A 26,281-nucleotide genomic window follows, 5' to 3' on the forward strand; every position below is an offset into this window, starting at 1 on the left:
CCCCAATGTTTATAGCAGCCATGTCCACAATAGCCAAACTGTGGAAAGAGCCCAGATGTTCATCGACAGATGAATGGATAGAGAGATGTGAGATACACACACACACACACACACAATGGAATATTACTTAGCCATCAAAAAATGAAGTCTTGCCATTTGCAAAGACATGGATGTAACTAGAGGGTATTATGCTCAGTGAAATAAGTCAATCAGAGAAAGACAATTATCATAGGATCTCAATCATATGTGGAATTTAAGAAACAAAACAGAGGATCATAGGGGAAGGGAGGAAAAAATAAAACAAGAGGAAATCAGAGAGGGGGACAAACCGTAAGAGACTCTTAATCATAGGAAACAAACAGGGCTGCTGGAAGGGGGGGTGGAGGGGATGGGAGTAAGGAGGGCACGTGGTGTGATGAGCACTGGGTGTTATATAAGACTCATGAATCACTGAGCTCTACCTCTGAAACCAATAATACATTATACACTAATTAATTGAATTTGAACAAAAAAAATAATGCAATTTTAAAAAGGGGGGGAAGTCCTTTCTCACTTCTCCCAAGGCCAGACAGCATATGAAGCAGTATCCTCTTGAAAAACAGAGAATGGCAAAGTCATTCTCAAAGTGATAATACAAAACCTCAGGAAAGGAAAATTTTCAGAAACCACATTTATGAGGTTAACTGAGTTTCGAGGTCAACAGATAATAACTAGACACCATATTGGGTTTCAAACTACTTGGTGCCTCTAAAGGGTGAGCCCCGCACCAAAATCTATCCTTCGTAACTGGGACCTGGCTGAGCCCGAGGGTCACGGGTCCTATGGAAATGCTGGCTGGGGGACACAGTAGGCATTATTGTAGGCAAAGGAGTGGGAGATGGGGCAGGATCTCAGACCCTGGCCATCTCCTGGACTTGCTCTGAGCAAATCAAGTTCCACCCACCAGGCAGTGGTCATGTAATGGGCCTCTTTTTCCTAAGCAGGGACGCAGGCGGCAGGGGAAAGGGATGGGATGTGAGTGTGCATATGACAGGTGTGTGCGTGCACATATATGTACACAGTCATATACATTCTTGATGACTGAGTTGATTTTTAGGCATTAGTATTCTGACACATTCATGATAAGCCTGAGGGATGGCTTATCGTGGCTTCCATTTGTCACCCCCACAGATTGAACTCACGTGAAGGGAGTACACTGATGACAACTGTGGGAGGTGGGGGTGGGAATATATGGGTTTACCTGGGACACATCATGATCACACACAAGGAGAAGATGAAATTTAAGTCTGAGTTCCAAGCAGCAACAGAGAGGTTTCCATCAACTGAAAATCTCCACCACCACCCTATCAAGACAATTTCTAAAGACTCTCTGGTCCCCAGGAGAGCACGCCCACACTTTCCTGTAGCATCTGTCATCGTCCGTCCAGCCCACAGCCATTCTTTGGATCTGGAATCACAGAGCTGGGACAATCTTAGGGCTGGAAAGGTTTTCAATTTAAGCAATACCCTTTTATCTTTAAAGCCTCATTTATATGGATGAAGGAGAGGTCCTGATCACACAGAGGATCCTCCCTCACAATCCCCAGACTTTCCAGGACACTGAGAACCATAAAAGTTCTTAAAAATCCTTTCAACTCCCCCTGATATCTCGAATCAAGCAGGATTTCATAGGCTGGCCTGTCTGGCGCCTACCTGGGATCATGCGTGTGGACGTCACAGCGATGCCAGGACCAGCCCAGGGTGACCCGGCAGGCTAAAACTCAAACAAACACTCTCGGGACACACCAAGCAAGGCACAAAGGGACAGCGCCTAGGACTGGGCCATGCTGGAAGAACTATTTCAAAGCTCTGTCCTATAGTGCTAAGTCCAAAGCGAGCCCAAATCCCCCAGGGAAAGCCACTGGACCTGTCAGCCAAAGGACGAGCACCGTCTTGACACATTCAGCACTGCAGGTGACACCACTTTTCCCAATTCCCATCAGTGGCTCAGCTTTTGAAAGGGGCAGTCATCTATTTCCAGCTATGAGTGACCAGTTTCCTATGGATCTGCCCACCTGTAACCAAGGCAAGTAGTACAAAACTACACCTGCTTGAAGACAGCCTCCCCGCTGCCCGGCGTGGCGTGTGGCTGGGGCTGGGACAGCGTCCCTAAGCTGACTTCAGCCACACCGGGAACGACAACGGGGCAGGGCATCAGGCGCTCGTTGCTGACACACACAGAGATGCCAATACGCAAATACTGACAACGCGTGTCTGCGGTTCAGAGGCCACAAGCACACGTCCCCAGCCGGCTAGGGAACCACACCCCCACCAGCCACCCCCAGAGCAGCAGCCCCAGAAGAGGGCTTCTTCCCGTTCAGGCACAGTTTCCCATCTGATCCTCGTTACCTCGAGAGAAGTAGCAGAGCTCTCTAACCTGTAGATACTTGAGATGCTACAGCTGGGTAGAGAGACTCTAGAAGCCACCATCAGCAAGGCCCAGCGCTAGGCCCCTCCCCAGGCACCTACTGCCTTCCTCAGAAGAGAGCCTCCCTCTGGGCTCCTGTGATAGCACCTCCCACCCGCTGAACGCTAACTCTTTGTCAGGCACCGTCCTAGGCATTTTGTGCAGCTCCAATTGCTTACAGCTACCTTCTAGGGAGGTTTTATATCAACATTACAGATGGAAAAAGTGAGGCTCAGAGAGGTTAAGTGACTTAAGGCCACACAGCTACCAAGGGGATGGAACAGAGTTTCAAAGGCCCATCCATTAGCCCCCAAACTCTCCGGATGAAACTACTGCAAACGGGACAGTTTCCCACCCCGAGGCTACAGGATGAAGAAAAGTACCTCATTGCCACGTTGCTGCCGTCGATCACTATGGGTCGCAAGGAACCGGCTGGGCCTCCGCAGTCGTCTTCCAGCTCTGCCGCCAGCCCACGCTGGGCAGAGTGCAGGGTGGCGCAGGAGCCCCTGGGAACGAGCAGGGGCGCAGCGCTGCCCTCCTGGGCCCCGGGGCGACTGCCGGTCTGGATCAGCTCCTGCAGCACATCATTGACCAGGGCGCCCTCACCCAGTTTGCCCAGCACCCTGACCACGTCCTCCCGGCTGTAGCCCAGCTTCTGGAAGAACTCCATCTTGCTTGAGCGCTCCATGCTGTGCCAGCTGGGCCCCTGGCGAAGGTCGGGCCCCCGTTTCCTTCTGGCAGAGCCACGCTGGCATAAGCTAAAGAGAAAAAGCATCCATCAGGTGTTTTCTGAGCAGCCTGGCCTGGAGGCTGTGGGGTTACTGAGGGCGAGGGCAAATTATGCATGCTCCCTCCCCGCCTTATCTGTCAGGAAATCATGTTGCCTGGTCCCCTTGGGGATTTTCAGTTGCTCAGTGCGGTTGGGGAGCCACAGATGCAATCGTGCTGCTTTTACTAGTGCGCTTTCCGAGGCCTTCACCCCACACATGTGCCCCTGCAGGGATCCACTGGCCAGAGGCGCCGAGGCCAGCCGAGCAGGTCACCCAGCACTTGGAACATTTGCACAAAGGCAGAGAAATGTTTCGGAGGCTCTGTCACGGGCTGAATCGTGCCTCCACCCCCCAGATTCATACATAGAAGCCCAATCTCCCAGGACCTCAGAATGTGACTGCATTTGTAGATAGGGTCTTTGTTTAAAGAGTTGATTAAGTTAAAATGAGGTCATTAGGACAATCCCTGGTCCAATATGACTAGTGTCCTTATAAGAAGAGATTTGGGGGGTGCCCGGGTGGCTCAGCCAGTTAAACGTCCAGCTCTCGGTTCCAGTTCAGGTCACGATCTCAGGGTCCTGAGATTGAGCCCTACGTTGGAGTCCACACTCAGTGGGGAGCCTGCCTCCCCCTCTCTCTCCCTCTACCCCTACCCCCACTTGTACACTCTTACGTGCTCTGAAATAAATCTTTAAAAAAAAAGAATCATGAAATTATATTTACTGTGAAAAAAATGAAACAATGCCCAAGTATAAAGAATAAAAAGATGTAATGTCTCTTCGTACAAACCCCAAGTCCCACTTGCCTCTCCTGCTATTTGTTTGTATCCTTCTAGTGCTCTTCCTACCTCTTGACTTGTGTAGCCAACAGATACGCACATATATTGTCCTAGCGGGATTGTTTTTAGATAAATAGTATCATACTGTATGATTGTTCAGCAACTTGCTTTTCTTATTAAAAATGCATTTGGGAGGGACACCTGGGTGGCTCAGCGGTTGAGCGTCTACCTTGGGCTCAGGTTGTGATCCTGGAGTCCCAGGATCGAGTCCCACGTCGGGTTCCCCGCATGGAGCCTGCTTCTCCCTCTGCCTGTGTCTCTGCCTGTCTCTCTCTCCGTGTCTCTCATGAATAAATAAATAAATCTTTTTTTAAAAAATGCATTTGGGAAATTTTCCCATGCCATTTATCTGTTCTGCTGCCCACTTCATCCCCAGCATGCAGAGCAGTGCCCGGCCCAGCTGAATCTCTATGCGGACTTGTTGAGTGAACAGTGGCGTGGAAGCAGGCGCCTGATGACGGGTAGCTTGCCTTCCACTGCTCCCTGTTACAGATCAGGCTCGAGGGACACTCGCGCACACCCAGCTCGTCGCCCGCCCTCCTCTCAGTAGGACAAGTGTCTGTCTCCCCTCCCTAGTCTCCTGCTGGCATCCTCTGCAGCACCCACATCTTCCCACCAGGCTCTCAGCGGGGCCCCCGTTCTCTGCAGGGCCAGCCCCCCGAGGCCGGAACCCCAACAGAACCAACCATGACTGGCTCTGGCAGGAGAAGGGATTTCACAGCCAGTCTCCCGGACAGAGCGGCCCTGCTGCTGTCCCCCCTTGTCGCCCCGCTCCACCTCGGCTCAGTGACTGCCCCCCAAGCCCACCAGTGACCTCCTCAAACCCAACAGCAGCGTCACACGCCTTGCCTCCTACAACCTCTCTGCTGCTTTGCACACTGGGGACCACACCCTCACTTGTCATATTTTAAATTAAAAAGTTTTGGACTACTTCCTCTTGGAACTTTCCTCCCCGGGGTTATACAGCTTGGCCTGAGTCTTCTAGGTCTTTCCAGCTCTTTCCTTAGTCTCTGCTCATGTACTGGGGAGGGGGTCCGCCCAGGCCACCTGCTCTGCCCCTCATGCCCTCCCGCTGCCCCTACACCAGGGAGCCTACAGACTGCGCTTCTGGCCCAGACCTCGCTGGGCACCAGGCACCCGCGCTTATAAATCTGTGCGGTAAATGGCCTGCGTGCTGTTTGAATGAAGTGCTGTGGGGACTTGGAATGCTGCCATCGGCCAAATATTAGACGACATGTCGTGTGATATCGCGACAGCGCCAAGGCAGGAGCCCGTATGCAAACCCAGCTGTCTTCTAAAACCACACATTAGAGATTTGCAAAATATAAATCGGTGCCAGTCTTCTTACAAATTTTCTGGTTTGGGAAAATAAAATTATTGTTCGGAAAAATACATCATTTGTATTAATGTAATAATAATGTATATTATTGTTTAAGGTAAAGGAATATTTTTTCACCTCTTAATTTTAGTTTCTAATAAGGTACATTGTGGGCAGCCTGGGTGGCTCAGCAGTTTAGCGCCTGCCTTTGGCCCGGGGCGCGATCCTGGAGTCTTGGGATCGAGTCCCGCGTCAGGCTCCCTGCATGGAGCCTGCTTCTCTCTCTGCCTCTGTCTCTGCCTCTCTCTCTCTCTCTCTCTGTGTCTCTCTCATGAATAAATAAACAAAATCTTTAAAAAAATATAAAGTACATTGCAATGGATGGACATAACCCCATATAAATGAAAGCTCTTTGGCATCCTTAATAGTTATTAAAAGTGAAAAAGAGTTCTGAAACCAAAAGTTGCTTCTGAAATCCAGAGCTTTCCAGTAGGTACTTCCAAGAAGATGGTTCCATGTAGGTGACACATAGACATGTCACCCAGGGCCCCAGGACAGACGTGCAGGGTCTTTCCCTCCTTCAACCTGGACTCTCTCACATCGAGCTGCCCACCTGCCCTACCCACACCTTCTTCATCCCATACCCAACTCCCTGCCACAGCATCCTATGGGCCGTCCTCCGCCACCGCATCTGGCCCAGCCCCCATTTACAGCCAGCAGTACATTTCTAAAACAAGTCTGACCACGTCAATCCCTTCCTTAGGAGTATCCTCAGACCCCGTAGTGACTACAAGAAAGACACCAAAATCCTGAGCAGCCTGCTGAGCCATCACCATGGAGTGCTGACCCTGGTCTACCTCCCCTCCCACCATTGGCCTACCTGGCCCTTTCTTTTGAGCCTTGCTGAATCTCTCCCTGCTCCCAAGCATTCCAGAAGGTTCTCATCACTATGCTTCTGCTTCTGCTTTCCTCTCCACCTGGAATGCTCTTTTTGGTTTGGCAAACTTCAAGATCCAGCTCAAACGCCACTCAGACTGGTCACCCCTGAGTCCACAAACAGAAGGAGTGGCGTGGTCCTCTATCTACCAGGCACTGCTCACAGCTCTGTTAGAACACGCTGATCTGTCCTTTATCTGTATCTCAAGACACTGTGGGCTGCGTTCCTACCTATTTGCCCCAGCATCACCAGCACCTGGCACAGTGCTAGTATATTGGGAAGTTCAATATAGTTTACTTCACCTGATGTCCAAAGCTGAAAATAATCTTCCCTCCTCACGTATTTTTTTCTTGGCTTCCCATTTCATTGAATGGCGTCCCCCAGATCTCAAGAAAAAAAAATCTCAAGATCACCTCTCACTCTTCCCTTTCCCTCCCTTCTACATCCAGCTGGACAATTTCCCATACTACTTCCTGGACATTTCCCATAAGCACCCCCTCTCCTTTACACTCATAGCTCATTCATTCATGTAATAAACACTTCCTGATCACCTACTAGGCACCAGGCACTGTCCATAAAAACTAATATATAGTCCAATTTCAATCTATTCACAACCAATCTGTGGGGAGGTGAGGGATCTTCACTGACTCCCACCCACCACAACACTAATCTAGCTAGTCCACGGACAAAGATTTCTGTCCTTCCATCCTGTACAGAGTAAATGTCACAATTCTTGAGCATGAGAGTCAAAGCCCTCTCCACCAGGCCTGGCCCACTCTCCAGTCCCCTTGGCCATGTTCTTCCAATCCAGCTTCACCTCCTGCTCCTTGACCAGTGACCAGTCCTTCTTCTCAGGACGGTGGCTCTCTCAGTCTGGGGTCCAGCTTTGGTCCAGTCTCCATGGAGGAAGAGGACATTCACCCAGCCCGGCAGGCCAGCCTCACACCAGGGGTTGCTCACTGTTCCTGAAAGACCCATGTGCTCTCAGGAGACCTGCAGACCTTCATTCAGGCTCTTCCTTCCTCTGCCTGGAGGCCTGCCCCTTCCTGCCCCAGGCCTGAACCCACTGTCACCCTGTCCTTCCCAGTCCTGCTGGTCTAGATACACCCCCACCTCCACCCCTCCCTGCTTGTGCATGCACAATAAGATGGCACTTTTTTTGATTTGAAAGACAGAGAAGGGAAGAGAGAGGAGGGGTGGGAGAAAGAAAAGAAAGAGGAAACGAAAGTAAGAGAGAAGGAAAAAGCAGAAAGGTTGGGACAGGCAGCATGAACACAGCAGTTTGTGTTCACAGAGCTCTTCAGTGTTTCAAGATCCCCTTGGTGTAGAGACTCTTCCCTGGTGGGTAGACAGTAGATCACAGTCTTCCCTTTTCACAGGTGAAGAAACTGAGGCTCAGAATGGCACAGGGCCAAGGTTATACAGTTAGCAGTGGCAGAGTGGCAAAGTAATGTGCTGCTTTGAGTTGTGTTCAAGAGGGGGGTAACATCTTATTATTGCGGAAAAGAAAAAAACCAAAATACAGCTGGGCTAGGTGACTTCTCTTTAGTCACAAAGTAACAGCTGCAAGGAGAGTCCATGCTGATTTTATAACTTTGTGGTCCAGTATGATAGCATCAAAAACATTTTCAAAATGAAAAGACCTGGGGTTTTTTACCTGGGACGGGGGAATGAGAGTGGCCACATGAGGCCTTGTCCTCGGCAGCTCTCCACACAAGTTCCAAAAGAGCTTCTTTTCTTTTCTTTTCTTTTCTTTTCTTTTCTTTTCTTTTCTTTTCTTTTCTTTTTTCTTTTCTTTTCTTTTTTTCTTTCCTTTTTCCTTTTTTTTTTTTTTAAGATTTTTTAAAGTAATCAATATGGGGCTCGAACTCACAACCCCCAGATCAAGAGTAGCAACACTCCACCAACTGAGCCAGCCAGGTGCCCCCCAAAGAGCTCCTTTTTCTGAGGAGACTTTTGAAAGGTCATGCGTGGTACAGGAGAGCTGTTTTTACACAAAATCAACTGAAAGAATCCACCTACTTCACAGGCTTTCTTTTGCCCCTTGAGACTTTAAAATCAACTTCATTTCCTTTTAAAACTTCTAAATCAGAAACCTGAGGTGGGGGAGGCGGGGTCTGCCTTCCTCAGGCCACACAATCGCCCCTTGAGATGCCCGGTCTTTGAGCTGCAGCATCGCCAGCAGCATCTTACCCCTTTCTATTTTTAAGTCCTGAAAGTTTGAACAATTTCATTTCAGGTTTCTTCCTCAAGCTTGACTGGAAGTCACCAAGGGCACAGATGATTAGTGACACTTTGAAAATCTTCAGCCTCCTTGGCAGCTCTGACAGTGGCCGGCCTCGCCCGCACTTCCACAGGGAGCTAGAAGTGCTCCCTTCCATAGTATCCTTGCAGAGCCCAACCTCTGTGGGGGACGTAAAAGGGCTACCTCATCTCTCCTGTCGCAAGTAAGAAAACTAAAGAAATCAGGTTTTGCCAACTTACCCGGGGTCCCGCAGCTAATGAATGGGAGGGACCGGTCTCCCAAGGGTGGTGATGCCTGCCACCGCCGGGCCCAGGGGGTGCTGCCCGGGGCTGCTCAGGGGGCCACAGGGCAAGGCGAGCGCAAGCATCGGCCCCAGGACGCTTGCATTCACCACACTGCCCCAGACCCTCGAATCCGTGCCTGTTCTCCTCCACCAGCCCCAGAGCCATCCACCACATTGGGAGAGCCAGCAGTCATCGCCATGATGAGGAGAAAGTTCTCGTTAACATGGTCTGTGCAGTTTTCTCGCTCAGCTCAGATCAGTGGAGTTTGTCAGATTTTGGGGAAGTCACAGATAGGCAAAGACTTCAACCCACGAAATTTGTGTTTTTGGCCTCGCGTTTTTGGGGGATTTTTAAAGGGCATTATAATTTTTTTTTTAAATTGTGGTAATTTATCCACAACATAAAATTGCCCAGAGTCACGATCTTTACAAGTGCAGTTCAGTGGCATGAAGCAACCATCACCACCATCCATTTCCAGAACTTTTTCATCCTGTAAGACCGAAACCCTGTTCCCATGAGACACTGACACCCCGCCCTCTCTCCCCCCCACTGTTCCCAGTAACCACACCGCTACTTTCCGCCTCTATGAGTTTGACGACTCTAGGTACCTTCTCGAAGGGCTATCACCCAGTATTTGTCCTTTCCTGACTGGCTTATTTCACTCAGCATAATGTTTTCAAGGCTCACCCTGTTGCAAGGCTACATCAGAATTTTCTTCCTTTTTAAGGCTGAATAACTTTCCATTCTGTCTATAGACCACCTTTGGTTTATCGGTTCACCTGCTGATGGACACTCGGGGTGCTGCCACCTTTTGGCCGCTGTCAATAGCGCTGCTGTGAGCATGGGTGGCCTGGCCTTTTGTTTTCTCCTTGAACGTGCGTCCTGCTCTTCTGTGCTGCTGCAGGTTACTTTAGATACACACACAAGTGTGTACACAGAAGCCCTGATTCATGCCCCAGGGCAGCTCTGAAATAAGTTTTTTAAAAACCACCCTCCACTATCTTCTACACCCAACCTATTCATGTGGCAAGTATTGGGGCTCCTGGGTTGGCTTCACCGGGCCTTGGAGAGGACTTCCTAATCCTGGAAGCATGGCTGAGGTTTCTAACGGCCACAGGGGATTAGTAAAAATTGCCTGCAATTAAGATTTATTTGTCCTTGTGGGCCTTCTCAAAGCCCACAGAGCCGTCGTCCTTTAGGAGAGACAGGGCTTGGGATCCAGTCCCACATCGGGCTCCCTGCATGGAGCCTGCTTCTCCCTCTGCCTGTGTCTCTGCCTCTCTCTCTCTCTCTCTCTCTTTCTCCCTCTCTGTGTCTCTCATGAATAAATAAATAAAATCTTAAAAAAAAAAAAAAAAAAAGGAGAGACAGGGCTTTGGGCCACTGCCAAATATTCCTGATCTGCCAGGAAACTAGACACCTCCAAATCAGTATCTAGTCTACAAGATGCCTTTAAGAGCCTGGAGACAGGTTGAAAATGTTCCTGGGCATTCTAGACCTTCTGATTTCATAAAATTAAAATATCTCCAAAGATCACAGCAGGAGTTTTTACTTAAACCAAAGAGCTCCTCCAATTAATCCTTCTCCCAAGAAAGCCCTCATGAAATTAAACACAATTGTGCTAACATGAGCAAGGATTTCACCTAATTTTTTTTTTATCCGCGTACTGAAAATCACGTAAGGCATGGGAAATCAAATTGCTCAGAATAATGCAAATCCAAGAACTGTTCTCCTACCTACCCGCACCCCCCCACCCACTGCCTCCCCATCCCATTATGTTCTGTCTCTCTCCTCCAGCCCTGGACCCAAGTCTTCAGGGGGCCTACGGGGGTCATATGGATTGATGGCCAGGGGCAGGCACTCACCAGCAGGGCGTGTCCCTCCGGCCTCCGCAGTGGACACCAGGGCTCCTCCCCTCAGCGCCCCCAGCTCCCCTCGGCTGCCACACCGCTGCTCTGCTCCCAGTCAGCCAGGTGTCACCCAAGCTGGGGGAGCCACGCAGACATTAGGAGGGACTTCATGACAAAGCTCTCCTTCCTGGACACCAGAGTCACGCTCAGCTGCCAAGGGAGTTTTGCTTTGAGTTGTTTTTTTTTTTTTTTAATAAAGGAAAAGAAGAAAGCAATCAAATGAGGGAGGTAGACTTGAAGCCTTCGCCCCAGCATGAGTCACCGAATCAAAGTTTAACAACCGCATGCAAAACAAACCCTCTGAGGGCATGGGCAGGCTGCACAGGAAAGCCAGGAAAGACTCAGAGAACAAAGGCGTTCAGAGTTTCCGTTCGAAGTTTCCACTCAGGCCTTTGGCCGAGGAGAGCACCTGATCCGAGGTGCTCCCGAGGAGGGTCGGTGCTTCTGACTTACAAACAAAACTAAAGCATGCAAGAGCAAAACAGGGGAGGGAGAGAAGGAAAGCCTACTAAGGGTGCCCAGGCGCATGGGCATGGAGGAGGACCCTGGCCCTTCCGTCAGAGTCCCAAACTAGTCACAGGAACCTTCGGGCTAGGGCCACTGGCCTCTGTAACAGGACGCTGAGCTGTCCTCACTGCAGCCCTGCATGGGGTGGGCGGCTGCTTCTGCCTCCGTGCCAGGGGGAGCCTGACTGCAGGCCCACCTACCAGGGCATCTGCAGCCTGCAGGGCATGGGCACCCCAGCCCGGACTCAGCATCTGTTTCCTGCGTCAGGGGATGCCTGATGGGGTCACGCTGGAGTCAGAGTGAGAGCAGAGAACAAAAACCACAAGCGGCCCACCAACCAGCAATGACAGTTCTCTAAAGTGACTTGCCCAAGGACACACAGTGGAGCCAGTTACTGGTCAAGCTGGGTCTAGAATCAGAGTTCAGGTGTGCCATGAATTGGCTGGTATGTGCTGCTTTTCTTAAATTTTCCCCCATCTGTCTCCCACAGAAAATGTGAGACAGTCTAGAATATTAAGCCACAGAGGGAATGGGATCATCACAATGAAAGCACGATCAGAAATGATGAGGGGTGCCTGGGTGGCTCAGTCAGTTAAGCGTCTGCGTTCAGCTCAGGTCATGATCTCGGGGTCCTGGGATGGAGCCCCAAATCAGGTTCCCTGCTCAGCGGGAGTCGGCTTCTCCCTCTGCCCCTCCCCCAACCCCCGCATGTGCTCACTCTTTCTCTCAGATAAATAAATAAAATCTTTAAAGAAAGAAAGAAATGATTAGAACAGGGGGGCTCTGTTCAGTCAGTGAAGCATCTGCCTTCGGCTCAGGTCATGATCCCAGAGTCTGGGATCGAGCCCTACCTTGGGCTCCCTGCTCAGTGGAGAGTCTGCTTCCTCTTCCCCCCTGCTCATGCTCTCTCCAAGGGTCTCTCTCTCTCTCTCTCTCTCTCTCAAACAAGCAAATGAGTAAAAGAAATCTTTTTAAAAAATGATTAGAACAAAAAAGAACATGGTATTAGAATCTAGATTTAAAAAGTCACTTCAGGGCAGCCTGGGTGGCTCAGCAGTTTAGCGCCACCTTCAGCCCAGGGCGCGATCCTGGAGACTGGGATCGAGTCCCACGTCAGGCTCCCTGCATGGAGCCTGCTTCTCCCTTTGCCTGTGTCTCTGCTTCTGTGTGTGTGTGTGTGTGTGTGTGTGTGTGTATCTCATGAATAAATAAATAAAATCTTAAAAAAATAAAAATAAAAAGTCACTTCATCCAAGCACTAGTTCTCGCTTTGAGTTTTCTGGCACAGTGGATTTCCTAAGAACAACTTTGGTTTGTTTAGAGCCTCTGGCTGTATCCAGTGCCTTCCATCAGTGTCCTAGCCCCACAACAGCTCAATGGCCTCAGAATTACTATTCCTGCTTTTGAGATAGGATCATTGGGGTGATAAAGGGTAACTAAACTGCTTGAGTTCGCTCAGTAAGTGGTTGGGTCAGGACCCAGAGTTCCAAAGTACTGTCGCTACGCGGGCACCTATGTAGCCTCTCAGCTCCCAGATCCCAAATAAAGCATGCAGGGTTTTCCAACCAAAGGAACGGAATTTCCTTCTATTAGATTTTAGGAGAAATCTAAATCCTTATGCTGAGTAACACATCCCAGGATATTTCCAGTTCAAGTCCTTTAGAAGCTCAGAGACGGGAGGGGGGCACGGATGTGATTCTCTGAGGAGCACACCCTGCTGTGCACTTAACACCAGCTCAGCCCCAGGCCAGGAACCTTAAAGATCCTGATTTGTGTTCAACCCCAGGTGAGTAGCCCCTCTGCACGGGAGAGGCCCCCCAGTGCCCAGCACAGCACCAAACAGTTCTACAAGAAAGACGTTTGCACCTGCCCAACTAATCAGGTAAGTACTCGGCAGGGGTCCTAGAACCCTGCGTCTGAAATCTTGGAGACATTATTTAGAGGAGAAAAATTGTGACTCCTCTGTCTGTATAAGAAAAGGACCGGGGATCCCTGGGTGGCGCAGCGGTTTAGTGCCTGCCTTTGGCCCAGGGCGCGATCCTGGAGACCCCGGATCGAGTCCCACATCGGGCTTCCTGCATGGAGCCTGCTTCTCCCTCTGCCTGTGTCTCTGCCTCTCTCTCTCTCTCTCTCTGTGTGTGACTATCATAAACAAATAAAAAAATTTAAAAAAATGTAAAAAAAAAAAAAATGAAAAGAAAAGGACCACTGTATGGGGCCAGTTTCAGTGCTGATCTCGAGGAACCTCACTGACCCCCTCTTAGCTAAAATCACCGAGTTGCCCTGACACTGAGGAGCCAAAGGGATTGAGCCACGATGTAGGCTACTTATTCCCAATCGAATGAGATGTAAGGTCTGCCAGAGGGGACAATCTTTGTTAGGATATCACGGACCCCAAAAGAGACTCTGCCCAGGAGGGGTGTAAGGGAGGACAGCGGGCGGCCTTCCACTCACAGCCATGAGGGGCTCGGGCCTACACTCCCTGAAGCCCTTAGAACCCTGAGGAGGGCAGGGGGGCACACCTGGGGCACTTCCCTCTTCACTCGCTCCCACGGGCCTGGAATCTGCCCCGGGGCTATTTCTGCCCACTCTGGCCCCTGTGGTGAGACAGAGAGGAAGTGGGGGGGTGGACAGGGGATGCTAAGTGTGGGTGCAGGCCCTCCCCAGGGAGGAGCACACAAAGGAACGAATGTGCAGATGTCAGCCCTGGAGGCCCCGCTCTACCTATAGCATCAGGGACCCCGAGCGCACCCTCTTGCTGCATCCTGGCCCCTTGGGTACCTACTGGGCCGCTCCCCACCGACGCTTCAGCTCTTGTTTCATGTCTCCTCGCCAGCATATGGGAGGGCGAGACACGATGCTCTTTGCCAGTCCGATGTGTGAGAAATGGTGTATCACCTCTCACGGTCCTACCTTTCACTTCCCTGGTGGTGAGCAAAGCTGGGGTCGCTTCATGTTGACGGGCCTTGCGATTTCCTCCTTTCCCTCCATGGCCCTTACGGATTTTGCTATCCAGCCTCACATAGTCTTCATGTTAACCCTGATCTTTTGTGCGGGCTGTAAACTATCTGCGCCCAGTCTACCACTTGTCTTTGGCTTTGTTTATGGTGTTTGGCAGATGTTTTGACTTTGGGGTATTCAGAATTATTGCCCTTTCTTCATCATTTGTGCCATTTGAATGTTGTTTGAGAAATCCTTCCCAGGGCACCTAGGTGGCTCGGTGGTTGAGTGTCTGCCTTCAGCTCAGGGCATGATCCCAGGGTCCTGGGATGGAGTCCCGCATTGGACTCCTGGCAGGGAACCTGCTTCTCTCTCTGCCTATGTCTCTGCCTCTCTCTGTGTCTCTCATAAATAAATAAATAAAACCTTAAAAAAAAAAAAAAAGGAAATCCTTCCTTATCCTGAAATTGTAAATGTGTTTTCTCTGAACTTGTAACATTTTTTTATGATCAGGTCTTGAATCATGCATGATCTGGAATTCATTCTGAAGAATGGTATGAAAAAGGATCTAAGCTTATTAATCATAGTTTAGTGTCATAAACTCAGACTCTGACTGTCCTGCCACTTATTAACTGTGTAAACTAAACAAAGGGTTTAATCTCTCTGTGCCTCAGTTCCCTCCTATGGGGATGGTAATCATATCTATCTCATGGGATATGATGAGAATGAAATTAGTCCATGTATGCAAAGAGCTTAGAATAGTGCCTGGCATGTCTTAATTGCTACATAGATGGACGTTACTATTTGGACCACAAATTTTAATGAAGATAGGATTACTAGAAGTTATTAATGGCAAAGCCTAGCACCCAGGAAAAGCTGAAACATTGTCACAGAGCTACAGAGACAAGTGGAACAATGCTCTCTATCCTCAATGGGAATGGGTACACCTACAATTTATACAGAAGCAAGCAGAGAAGCAGTTGTCATTGCTGACTGGCTTAGTCAATGATCTAAGTTAAAACAATTGTGCACTTAGAACAATTTTAGCAATTTTATTAAATATTACCTAGGCATCACTCCTCTGAGTTCCACCTGAGATGTAATGTTAACGGCAGGGATGAAGGCAATAAAGACTGTTAAGGACATCCCAATGTCATTTCACACCCTGCACCAGGCAGAGAACATAAGCACCAACTGAACAAAGTTTCTGCCTCTGACTGAGGAGAGGCATGACTGTAAACGAAGAATTACGGTCATGTGGTAAATGTTAGACTAGGGCAGGGTTTCTCAGTCTTGTGCTACTGATGTTTGGGGCTGGAAAATTCTTTGCTGTGGGGACCTACCATCCTGTGCACTGGAGGGTGTTCAACAGCTTCTGTGGCCTCCACTCACCAACAACCAGTAGTAGCACAGCTCATCACATTGTGACAACTACAAATGTTCCCCAATATTGTCAAGTGTTCCTGTGGGGGCAAAAGTGGCCTTTGACAGAGAACCACTGGACTAGAGGGTCCAGCGAGGAGGAAATTCCCATCCTGTGCCTCTGCACAGAGGAGGCTTCCTGGAGGAAATAAAGGCTCAGCTGGCTTCAGATGACACACTGGAGTTTCCAGAAGTCTGGGGTCCCTGGGACATTCCAGGTGGAGGGAAAGTCTAGGCCCTGGCTCAGAGACATGAGGAAGCTTGGCAAGATCCAGATGGTTGGGACTCAACCTCAAGCTGAAGTAACTCACTTCAGTTTTTCAAAAACTTTGAAAACTTTTCCAAGACGCATTTTAATTTTAAAAATAAAATTAACCAAATCACTAATGACTATGTTCTATCTTGCACGGGCCATTTTGTTGTCTTTTTAAGCAAAATGATTTTCATTTTTAGGCCATCATGAAGCTACCAGGTTGGGAAAACCAACGGTCTCAGAGTGCTCCAGGTTGAAAAACTAGGGCCATAAAAGTCATGGTCTGCCAGGGCACTCGCCAACTTCCTTTATTCCTTCTCCATCCTGGGCTGCTGCGTCTACTGCCCTGTTGTTTACTGCTTGGTTCGCTAACCTGGGGTTCAGATGCCCCTGTGTTTGGTCCTGGAGACATTCTCTACTTAGATAGCGAGATCATATCTATATAATCTAAGTTAGCATTCTGGAAAATTTCCCTAAGGCTGCTGAAACGCAGAGCTCCTATGGATGTCAGGTAACTCCGGGGAGCCCACCTGTCCTGGAGTTTGTGGTTCTCTCACAAAAGCCCTGAGGGAGATATGAGATGGTCTATCCCTCCTTCCATGGCTAGAAAGAGAGACTACAAATCAAAAGGCATGAGGTTTATGAGAACCAGGTAGAGGAAAGGAAACTAGGCTGAGGACAAAGAATGAGTGGTGATAAAATGTGGTAAACTAAGGCACCTACGCCTGGGCGTGGGTTTTAAGTGGTCACATTTGAGCACCTGCAATGTTCCATGTCTAGAAACCTGGGCTCTAGGGCTCAGCTTGGAGCATCTTTGCTGGCCTCTGGCCAGAATGCTGCAGAGGCTTTATCTTGAATTTTGCAAATACCTCACCCCTTACTGTGGGTTGAATTATACCCCCTCCCCAAAGATGTGCTCAAGTCTTAACCTCCAGTATCCGTGAATGTGACTTTATTTGGAAAGAGGACCTCCACAGACGTAATCAAGGTAAATGGTCACACTGGATTAGGGTGGGCCCTAAATCCAATGTCTTCATAAGAGAAAGGAGAGGGAGAGTTGGATGCAGACACACAGCAGCCACGGGAAAGGCCAGATGAAGAGAAGTGGACACTGGAGTGAAGTGGCTGTAAGCCGAGGAGCACCACCAGAAGCTAGGAAGAGGCGAGGGAGCATGGCCCTGCCAACACAGTGGTTTTGGACGTCTAGCCTCTCAGCACTGTTGAGAGTGAATTTCTGTTGTTTTAAGCCACCCGGTTTGTGGTAATTTGTAATGGCAGCTCTAGGAAACGAATATAGTCCCCAGTCCCCAAACCGCCTTGCTTCAGAGTAGTCAGTTGTGGCCACCATTTACTCAGCTAAGCATACTTCTCTGTAATAGGAAGATGGGCAGAGGAGCCACAGGGTGAATCCTTGCACCTGAGGGTCGGCTGGCAGGCCAAGGAGCAGCTGTCCTCCCACAATACAGCATCACCTGGGCCCACACACCTAGGACGGACCCGAAGATTAGTGAGCTTTACCGTGAGACCCATCACATTACTTCCCATAAGCATATGCTGGGAGGAAAGGCCACAGATGTGTGTCTGGTTTGTTTCAGAGAATGAGTAGTAGATATTATCAACATAATTATGAAACAACACTTATGATAAAGTTAAAAATATATTTACTGCCATCTGCTGAGATTGCAGAATTCATGAGGCTGGTTTCCCACTCGATGTGAGGGAAACACACTCCTGCTTGCCAGATGTGAAGAGATGAATCAGACAAGGTGCCTGTTCTCAGGACGGCCCCCGGCTAGCCCTCTGCCACAAAACCCACCAACGCAGTTCAAGGTGAGCCCCCATCAGCCAGGTGGTCTCCATTCTGACCCCGCACCATGTCAAAGTTTTACTAAAATCCTGTCCATCCATGACCATTCCAAGGATATCTGAGTTATTTCCTGTAATGCCAAATGAGTGGTTATATAAGCAAGGATGGTGTGAGTTTTAAACATTTTTATTGTTGTGAACCCCATTCCATGTTCTGGCACCACACCAAGTGGATATCCCTGGCAGGCTCTGGCTTCTACATCACCTCCTCTAGGAAGTCTACTTTGATGTGAATCTGGATTGAGGACTATGTGTTCAACAGATGTTGAAGGAATCGTACACGACCCCATCTGAGGAGTTTGGTGCCAACCCCTGGTGAAGATCCTCTACACAGAGTAACTTTCCTTAGTGATCCCAGCACTGCCTCCTTTCTCAGGAATAGGTTCTAATTTTCCACTGCCTGGCAAGTCAAAGCCTAGCTTCTCAGTGCACTCAGTGCACTCCTTTCCTGGTTTCCTCCTCCCTTTCCATGCTTGGTACCCTTCACAGTCCTCTGCTTCAGCCACACCGTCATGTTGCTCTCCCCTCCACTGCTTGTCTTTGCTCTCAAGTTGTCTGTCACAGAACCCCAAGCTCTCTGTGCCAGACCAAACTGCCTTTGGAGGAAACAAAAGAAAACTTTCCTCTTTTTCAGAAGCCAGTGGTCACTGTGGTCTTGCTCTAGATTCACGATAACAAAGCGGCACGTCTCTAACGTCTCTAACTTCTCTTTTCGTATAACTGCTGTCCCTGTGTTTCTCAAGCTTCTGAATGTCCTAGGCAAAATAAATGATAATCATTCAGCCTTTTAATGGCACATGAATCATCTCTCAAAAACGCTGCCCATCCTCCCATTCAATGCACAAGGCACAGAAAGAAGAAGGCGAATGCAAAATTAAATATCAAGGGCAGTTCTGTGTGGGTAAGACCTGGTAAGAATGAAGATTGTTCCATTAGCAAGAATAGCTGAGATTACTTGCTTTAAAAAAAGACAATTTTGAAAACTAAGGGGATCTCCATATTCTATCATTTAACAACAGGAAGCACAAGCTTCTCTAAAATTTCCCATTCAAACAGTTTCATAGCAACAACCACTGAAAGGTAAGCCTTCTGTGATTTCGATTTTACTATCTATTATGTATTCTTTGTGACTCAGTCTAGATGGGGAAGAAATGTCAAACCTGAGATTAAAAAATTTTTTATGATTAATGGAAAATGTAGATCTGAAATATATCTTTCAGTAACTAAAAAACAACCAATTTATTTAAAGACACTTGTGAAAGCAGACGCCTATTTAAAGTTTCTTTTGTTGCCCCTACTTATAGCTTCTCTACTTTAAGGTTTTACTACTCCTGATCAAAACCTTTGAAAATTCAACAGGTAAGACAGAAACTTGACAGAAAGGTTATAATGAGTGAGCAATTCTAGCCTTAAAATAACTTTTTTTTCCCTGTTAATAAAAAATAATCTGGCTACTACATCTTGCTAAGCTATTTTTTCCTCAGATTTTAGCAAAAGCAAGTAGGACATATTACTGGAGCCCAGTTTTGAGTTCTTCAGAAACCTAGAGAAACAAAACAGAAGAAACAGGAAACATGGTCACTTTACACTGGATGTTAGGAGTAGAAACGTGGCACCATGTCTGCCCTATATCTAGTTAAGGATACCTGATGGATGCTGTGATGGGAGCTCACCACTATTAAAACCACTATCTGATTAATAGAACTCTGTGTTTCTATACACACATCTTTGTTAAAACTACAGTCTTTCAGGGTGCCTGGGTGACTCAGTCAGTTGTGTCTGACTCTTGATTTCAGCTCAGATCATGATCTCAGGGTTGTGAGACTGAGCCCCGTGTTTAGCTCTGCACTCGGTAGAGAGTATGTTTGAGATCCTTTCTCTCCCTCTACCCCTCTGCTCAGGGCATTCTCTTTCTCTCTCTAAAACAAAACAAAAAAAACCTAAAAACTTAGTCTTTCACATCTAACACATCAGCTTTTGCACATAAGGATTTTTTCCTTGAAATGCTTAGTTCCGAAATTTGTACTTTTGGGGCCCCAAGAGAGTTGGGAATGTGAGTCTAAGAGCTTCATAAAGCCAGGGACTAGAAGAGCTCATCACTGGAGAAAGTTTAGGCTAGAAAAGCATATCTACAGGCATCTTCCCAGCTCTGCAATGATGGAGATAAGAATAGACCTTAAAACAGACTGTTTTAATATCAGGGGATATTTTGTTAACTCTCACTATGGTCTACACAATACATGCACATGGAAACTACAAGACAAGAAATCAAAGTGGCTCCGGGTCACGTGATTTGCCTGAAAGGCAAATATAAATCCTCTTTGGAGAAAAGCATTTTCAATTTAGGTATCTTAGAAGTCCCAAATTATGTATTCCCTATTTAAAAAAAATTGAAGGGTGCCTGAATAGCTTTGGCTCAGGTCATGATCCCAGGGTCCTGAGATTGAGCCCCATGTTGGGCTCCCTGCTCAGTGGAGAGTTTGCTTCTCCCTCTCTCTCTCTCTTTTTTTTTTTTTTTTTTTGAATAGAATTTTTTTTTTTTTTTTTTTTTTTTTTTTTTTTTTTTATTTATGATAGTCACACACAGAGAGGGAGGCAGAGACATAGGCAGAGGGAGAAGCAGGCTCCATGCACCGGGAGCCTGACGTGGGATTCGATCCCGGGTCTCCAGGATCGCGCCCTGAGCCAAAGGCAGGCGCCAAACCGCTGCGCCACCCAGGGATCCCCCCTCTCTCTCTCTTGCTCATACTCTTTCTCTCTCTCTCTCTCTCTCTCTCAAATAAATACAATCTTTAAAAAAAATTAAAAACACACAAGAAGCCATTATGCACAACAGTTAGCAAGAAAAAAAACTAAAGATTTAAATTCTCAAGAAATTAAGATATTGGGGCAGCCTGGGTGGCTCAGCAGTTTAATGGTGCCTTCAGTCCAGGGCCTAATCCTGGGGACCCGGGATCGAGTCCCATGTAGGGCTCCCTGCATGGAGCCTGCTTCTCTCTCTGCCTGTGTGTCTGCCGCTCTCTCTCTCTCTCTGTGTGTCTCTCGTGAATAAATAAATCTAAAAAAAAAAAAAAGAAAGAAAAAGAAATTAAGATATTGGAATTGTGAAAAACACAATATAAAGTAACCATGAAAATAGAGTGGAAATAAATGATCGAAGAAAAAAGGAAATGAAAAATATCCATGCAAACTTGAAAAAAGAATCAAACAGAACTTCTAAAAATGAATCGCTGAAATTTTAAAATTCAGAGAATGGAAAAAAGAAGACAAAAAATTCAGTGAATGGGTTAAATAGCAGATTTGACTTATATGAAGACATAATGAGTGCTTTGGAATACAGACTTGAAGAAATTATTCAGAATGCACCATATGGAAAATACGAAGAAAGATACAAGGAACAGAATAAGGAGGCTTAACAAAAAAAACTTACTAAAGCTGCAAAAGGAAAGAACAGAATAAACAGGGGAGAGGCAATATTTGAAGAGAAAATAGCAGAGAAGTTTCCAGAATAATGAAAAATCTGAAGCCATTTGACATAATATACAATAAGGCATAACAATCATGAGACAAACGATATATCAAGAAAGCTAAATAAATCTGTATCTAGACATAGCATAGTGAAACTAGCACACCAGAGAAAAACCCTTAAAATAGCAGCCAGAGACTTTTCAACAAATGGTACTAGAGTAAGTGGATATCCAAAAGGAAAAAAAAGCCAACAACTCAACCTATCTACATACTATCTCTTACTCAACACTAACTCAAAATGGATCAAACACTTAAAGGTAAAACTCTGGAGGCACCTGGGTGGTTAGTTGGTTGGGTGTCTGCCTTCGGCTAAGGTCATGATCCTAGAGTCATGGAACTGAGCCCCTGCATCAGGCTCCCTGCTCAGTTGGGGAGCCTGCTTCTCCCTCTGCCTTTGCCCCTCCCCCTGCTTGTGCTGTCTCCATCTGTCTCTCAAATAATTAAAGAAAATCTTAAAAAATAAATAAACAATGTAAAACTCTGAAACTTTTAGGAAAAAAGTAGGAAGAAAACTTCAGGATCTAGACAAAGAGTTCTTACCCTTGACATCAAAAGCACAGTGCATCAAAGAAAAAACTGATACGGTAAACTTAAATAAAATTCCAATCTTTTGCTCTGCAAAGACCCTGTAAGAGGATGAAAAGATAAGCTGCACACTGGGTGAAAATATTTGCAAACAACATATCCAACTAAGAACTAACATCTAGAATATATGAAGAATTCTCAGTGGCCCCTGGGTGGCTCAATTAGTTACGTCTGCCTTCGGCTCAGGTCATGATCCCAAGGTCCTGGGATTGAGCCCCCTGTCAGGCTCCCTGCTTAGTGGGGAGTCTGCTTCTTCCTCTCCCTCCACCCCTCCACCAGCTTGTGCTTGCTATCTCTCTCTCTCTTTTTCAAATAAATAAAAGTCTTCAAGAAAAAAAAGAATTCTCAAAACTGAAAATAAAAGAAATCTAATCAGAAACAGACAAAGGATGTGAAGAGATGTCTCACCAGGACACAAAGATGGAAAAATGGGTACATGAAAAGATGTCCAACATCATTAGTAATTAGGGTGACAGAGTTAAAACCACAATCAGATACTACTATATATTTCTCAGAATGGCTAAAACAAAACACGATGAAAACAGTAAATACTGACAAGGATGTGGAGAATCTGGATCACTCATGTTCTGCTGGGGGGAATGTAAAATTTATGACCACTCTGGAAAACAGTTCAGTAGTTTCTTAAAAATCTAAATATGCAATTATCATATGAGCCAGCAATCACACTCCTAGGCATTTACCCAAGAGAAATAAAGTCTTATGTTCAAACAAAAGTCAACAGCAGCTTTATTTACCATAGCCTGAGACTGTGAACAACCTAGATGTCCTTCAGGGGATGAATGGTTAAACGGTTGGTATATCCATGTCACGGAATACAATCAACCACAGAAATGGATGAAATATTGGTACAGTCAACAACCTGGAAGAATTTGCAAAGAATGACACTGAGTGGTGGGGGAAAACGCAACTCCAAAAGGCTACATATTATGTAATTTCATTTATATAAAATTCTTCAAATGGCCAAATTATAAGAATGGAGAACAGGACAGTGGCTGCTGGAGGTTGAGGGCAGGATAGGAGAGTTAAGGAAGTAGGTGTGCCTATAAAAGGGCAACATGAGGGATCCTTGTGGTGATGGGCATATTCTCTGTCATTACTGTATTAATGTCACTATTCTGCTTGTGACATTATACTATTATTTTACAAAATGTTACCATTCAGAGAAACTGGATAAAGGGTGCCAGAAGACCCCTCTGTTTATTTCTTACAATTGCATGTGAATCGATAATCATCTTCAAAATGAGAAGTTTAATTAATAAAGCAGCCAGAAAGAAAAGACACATTACCTCCAAAACAATAACATTTGTGGGGTGCCTGGGTGGCTCAGTCAGTTAAGCATCTGCCTTTGGCTCAGGTCATGATCCCAGGGTCCTGGGATCGAACCCCATGTTGGTCTCCCTACTCAGTGAGGAGTCTGTTTCTCCCCCTCCCTCTGCTGCTACCCCTGCTAATGCTCTGTCAAATAAATGAATGAAATCTTAAAAAAAAAAATGACATTTGGAATGACAATAGATTTTTCCACAGCAATAGTAAGTCAAAGATAGAATAAGAGAGTGCTGAGAAAAAAAAATTACTGTCACCTTAGAACTGAGTATATTAAAAAATCAACTTTATTTTTTTTTAAGTTTTTAAAAATTTTATTTATTTACTCATGAGAGACACAGAGAGAGAGGCAGAGATACAGGCAGAGGGAGAAGCAGGCTCCATGCAGGAGCCCGATGTGGGACTTGATCCTGAGTCTCCAGGATCAGGCCCTGGACTGAAGGCGGCGCTAAACCGCTGAGCCACCGGGGCTGCCCCTAAAAAAATCAACTTTAAAGAACATGGGGGAATTAACATTTTTGTTAAGGAAAAAACGACAGGTTTAGCCACCAACAGACTGTCACTCAAGGGATATTAAAGGATATGCTTCAGAAAGCAGGAAAATTATGCTAGCTGGAGGGCCTGAGAAGCAAGAAGACTGGTGAGTAAAGAAATGGATTTAACACAGGGGAAAATCTAAACAATTATCTGTATAAAAACAGTAATAGGGTCTCATTTGCAAGGTTAATAATCACATGCTAAGACTAAAATACTTGAGGATTGTAGCAAAAAGTTGGAAGAGGGGTGATTAAAACTTTAAGATTTCCACAATAGTTAAAAAAAAAAGAAGATTCCCAAGATCTTCAATTAGAGAGAAAGGTGAAGATATTAACATTACACTTGAAATGCAGATGGTAAAATTCAAAGGAAATTCCTCTAATCAAAAAAGTTGGGGGAGTTATGGAATTTTTAAAACTGTTTTAAATTAGAAAAAAGAGTGGAGAGGGATGCCTGGGTTGAGCTCACTTGGTTGAGCAACCAACTAGATTTTGGCTCAGGTGGTGATCTCAGAGTCTTGGGATTGAGCCCTGCATCAGGCTTCATGTTCAGAGGGGAGTCTGCTTCTCCTACTCCCTCTACTCCCGCACCCCCTGCCACTCTCTCTCTCTCTCTCAAAATAAAGAAAACTAAATCTTCAAAAAAAATTTTTTTCACAAAGGACATACAAAGTTCAGACAAAGTCATAGGCAAGCTCTACTAAATTTTCAAGGAATGGATAATTTAAATCTTTTTCTTCTCTTTCAATAGAAAAAAAGAAGAAAACACTTGCTAAATTATTCTGTAACCTGGACATCAAAACCAAAGAGGAGCCAACAAGCACATGAAAAAATGCTCATCACTTGCCATCAGGGAAATACAAATCAAAACCAGAATGAGGGATCCCGGGTGGCGCAGTGGTTTGGTGCCTGCCTTTGGCCCAGGGCGCGATCCTGGAGACCTGGGATCGAGTCCCACGTCGGGCTCCCGGTGCATGGAGCCTGCTTCTCCCTCTGCCTGTGCCTCTGCCTCTCTCTCTCTCTCTCTCTGTGTGACTATCATAAAAAAAAAAAAAAAAAGGTACAGGCATTACTAATAAAACGGCTCCGGGGTACTTGCTTAAATACTTTCTATAGTCATAGAAATGTAGACATTTGGTACTGGTAGTGGGATAAACAGTAAACCAATGGAAGAGAGAACTTATGAAACAAAATCCACACATATATGGAAACATATGACAGAGGTAGAAGGGTAGATCAACAGGGAATAGATGAACCATTCACTAATGGGTTTGGACAATTGGTTGTATCGTATCCATATATATTTTTAAAGTGGCTTTTTCATTATAACACCATATACATACACACATACAATGTAGATTAAAGATTTAAATGTAAAAAACAAAGCTTCACTTACAACTTTTAGAATATAGGAGAATATCTTTATTAAGGATTTCTTAAAATACAAAAAGCACAAACACACGAAGGATAATAAATCTGACATTCAATTTCTGCCTAAAATATATAACCTAATTCTAATCAAATATTTAGAACTAACTTCCAGTTTATGGGAAATAGAGAAGAACTAGGAGATACCATGAAGTTACCATCAAATAATCTCCAGAATCAGAAACATTCTATGACATATTCTGGCTTGAATTCTTCAAAAGTCAATGCCATTAAAAAAAAAAAAAAAAAAAAGAGGTGGGATGGATGGGTAAGAAATTCTTCTGGATTAATAAAATGGTAAGAGCATGCAATTCATGAGCCTTGAGTTTGTGGGTTTAAAAACAAATCAACACCTAAAAATGACATTCTTGTAACAATCAGGGAAATTCAAATAGACTATATGAGATTATTGTTACTTTTCTTTTCTAAGTAATCTCTACACCCAACGTGGGGCTGCAACTCATGGTCCTGAGATCGCGTCACATGCTCTACCGACTGAGCCAGCCAGGTGCCCTTACTGCTGATTTTCTTAAGTATAATAATAATATTGTGGTTATATAGGACACTTGCTTTTAAAGAAATGCATGGTGAAATACAGAAAAATGAAAGGTCATGATGCTTTCAATTTACTTACAAATTGTTCAACAACAAAGTGTTACGGACTGTTAAATCTGTATGTAAGGTATATGGATGTTGTTTTCATGTTTCTGTATATGTAGGACATTTTTCACATTACAAAACTGAGGGGAAATTTATAACTTGTGCTCTTCCAAGGGCATCAGTATAAAAGGTGAAAAAATAAGCCACAAACTGATAGAAAATGTTTACAACATCTAACAGTAAAAATGGATTAGTGCCCTCAATCCAAAAGAAAAACTCTTTAAAGAATTCTGTAAGAAAAAAGTAACTTCACATAAAATGGGCAAAAGACATGTAAAACTTCTCACTGAGAACAATCAGGTATGACTATAATATATACGAAGATACTCAACCTTGTTAGCATTTAGGAAATGCAAATTTAAATAGTGAGATTTCCACTCTGGCCACAAAGAAGTGAGGGAGCAGAATTTACCTTCTCCATCTTAAACAACTAAAAACCTGTACAAAATATATACTACAAAGTG

The 26,281-nt window shown here is 45.9% G+C and overlaps 1 protein-coding gene across 1 annotated transcript in view; it reads right to left on the reverse strand.

Moving 5' to 3' along the window:
- Positions 1-10,976, reverse strand: part of ZC3H12D (zinc finger CCCH-type containing 12D) — a 28,566-nt gene extending 17,590 nt beyond the window's left edge. The window contains exons 1-2 of the mRNA XM_041732431.1: positions 10,704-10,976; positions 2,830-3,204 (exon numbers count right to left, since the gene is read on the reverse strand). Of these exons, the coding sequence (XP_041588365.1) occupies positions 2,830-3,134 (305 nt within the window). The 5' untranslated portion in view covers positions 3,135-3,204; positions 10,704-10,976. The remainder of the gene's footprint in view (positions 1-2,829; positions 3,205-10,703) is intronic.
- Positions 10,977-26,281: the final 15,305 nt, after the last annotated feature.

The sequence above is a fragment of the Vulpes lagopus genome, chromosome 2 (genome assembly GCF_018345385.1).
Source record: "Vulpes lagopus strain Blue_001 chromosome 2, ASM1834538v1, whole genome shotgun sequence".
Classification (NCBI taxonomy): domain Eukaryota; kingdom Metazoa; phylum Chordata; class Mammalia; order Carnivora; family Canidae; genus Vulpes; species Vulpes lagopus.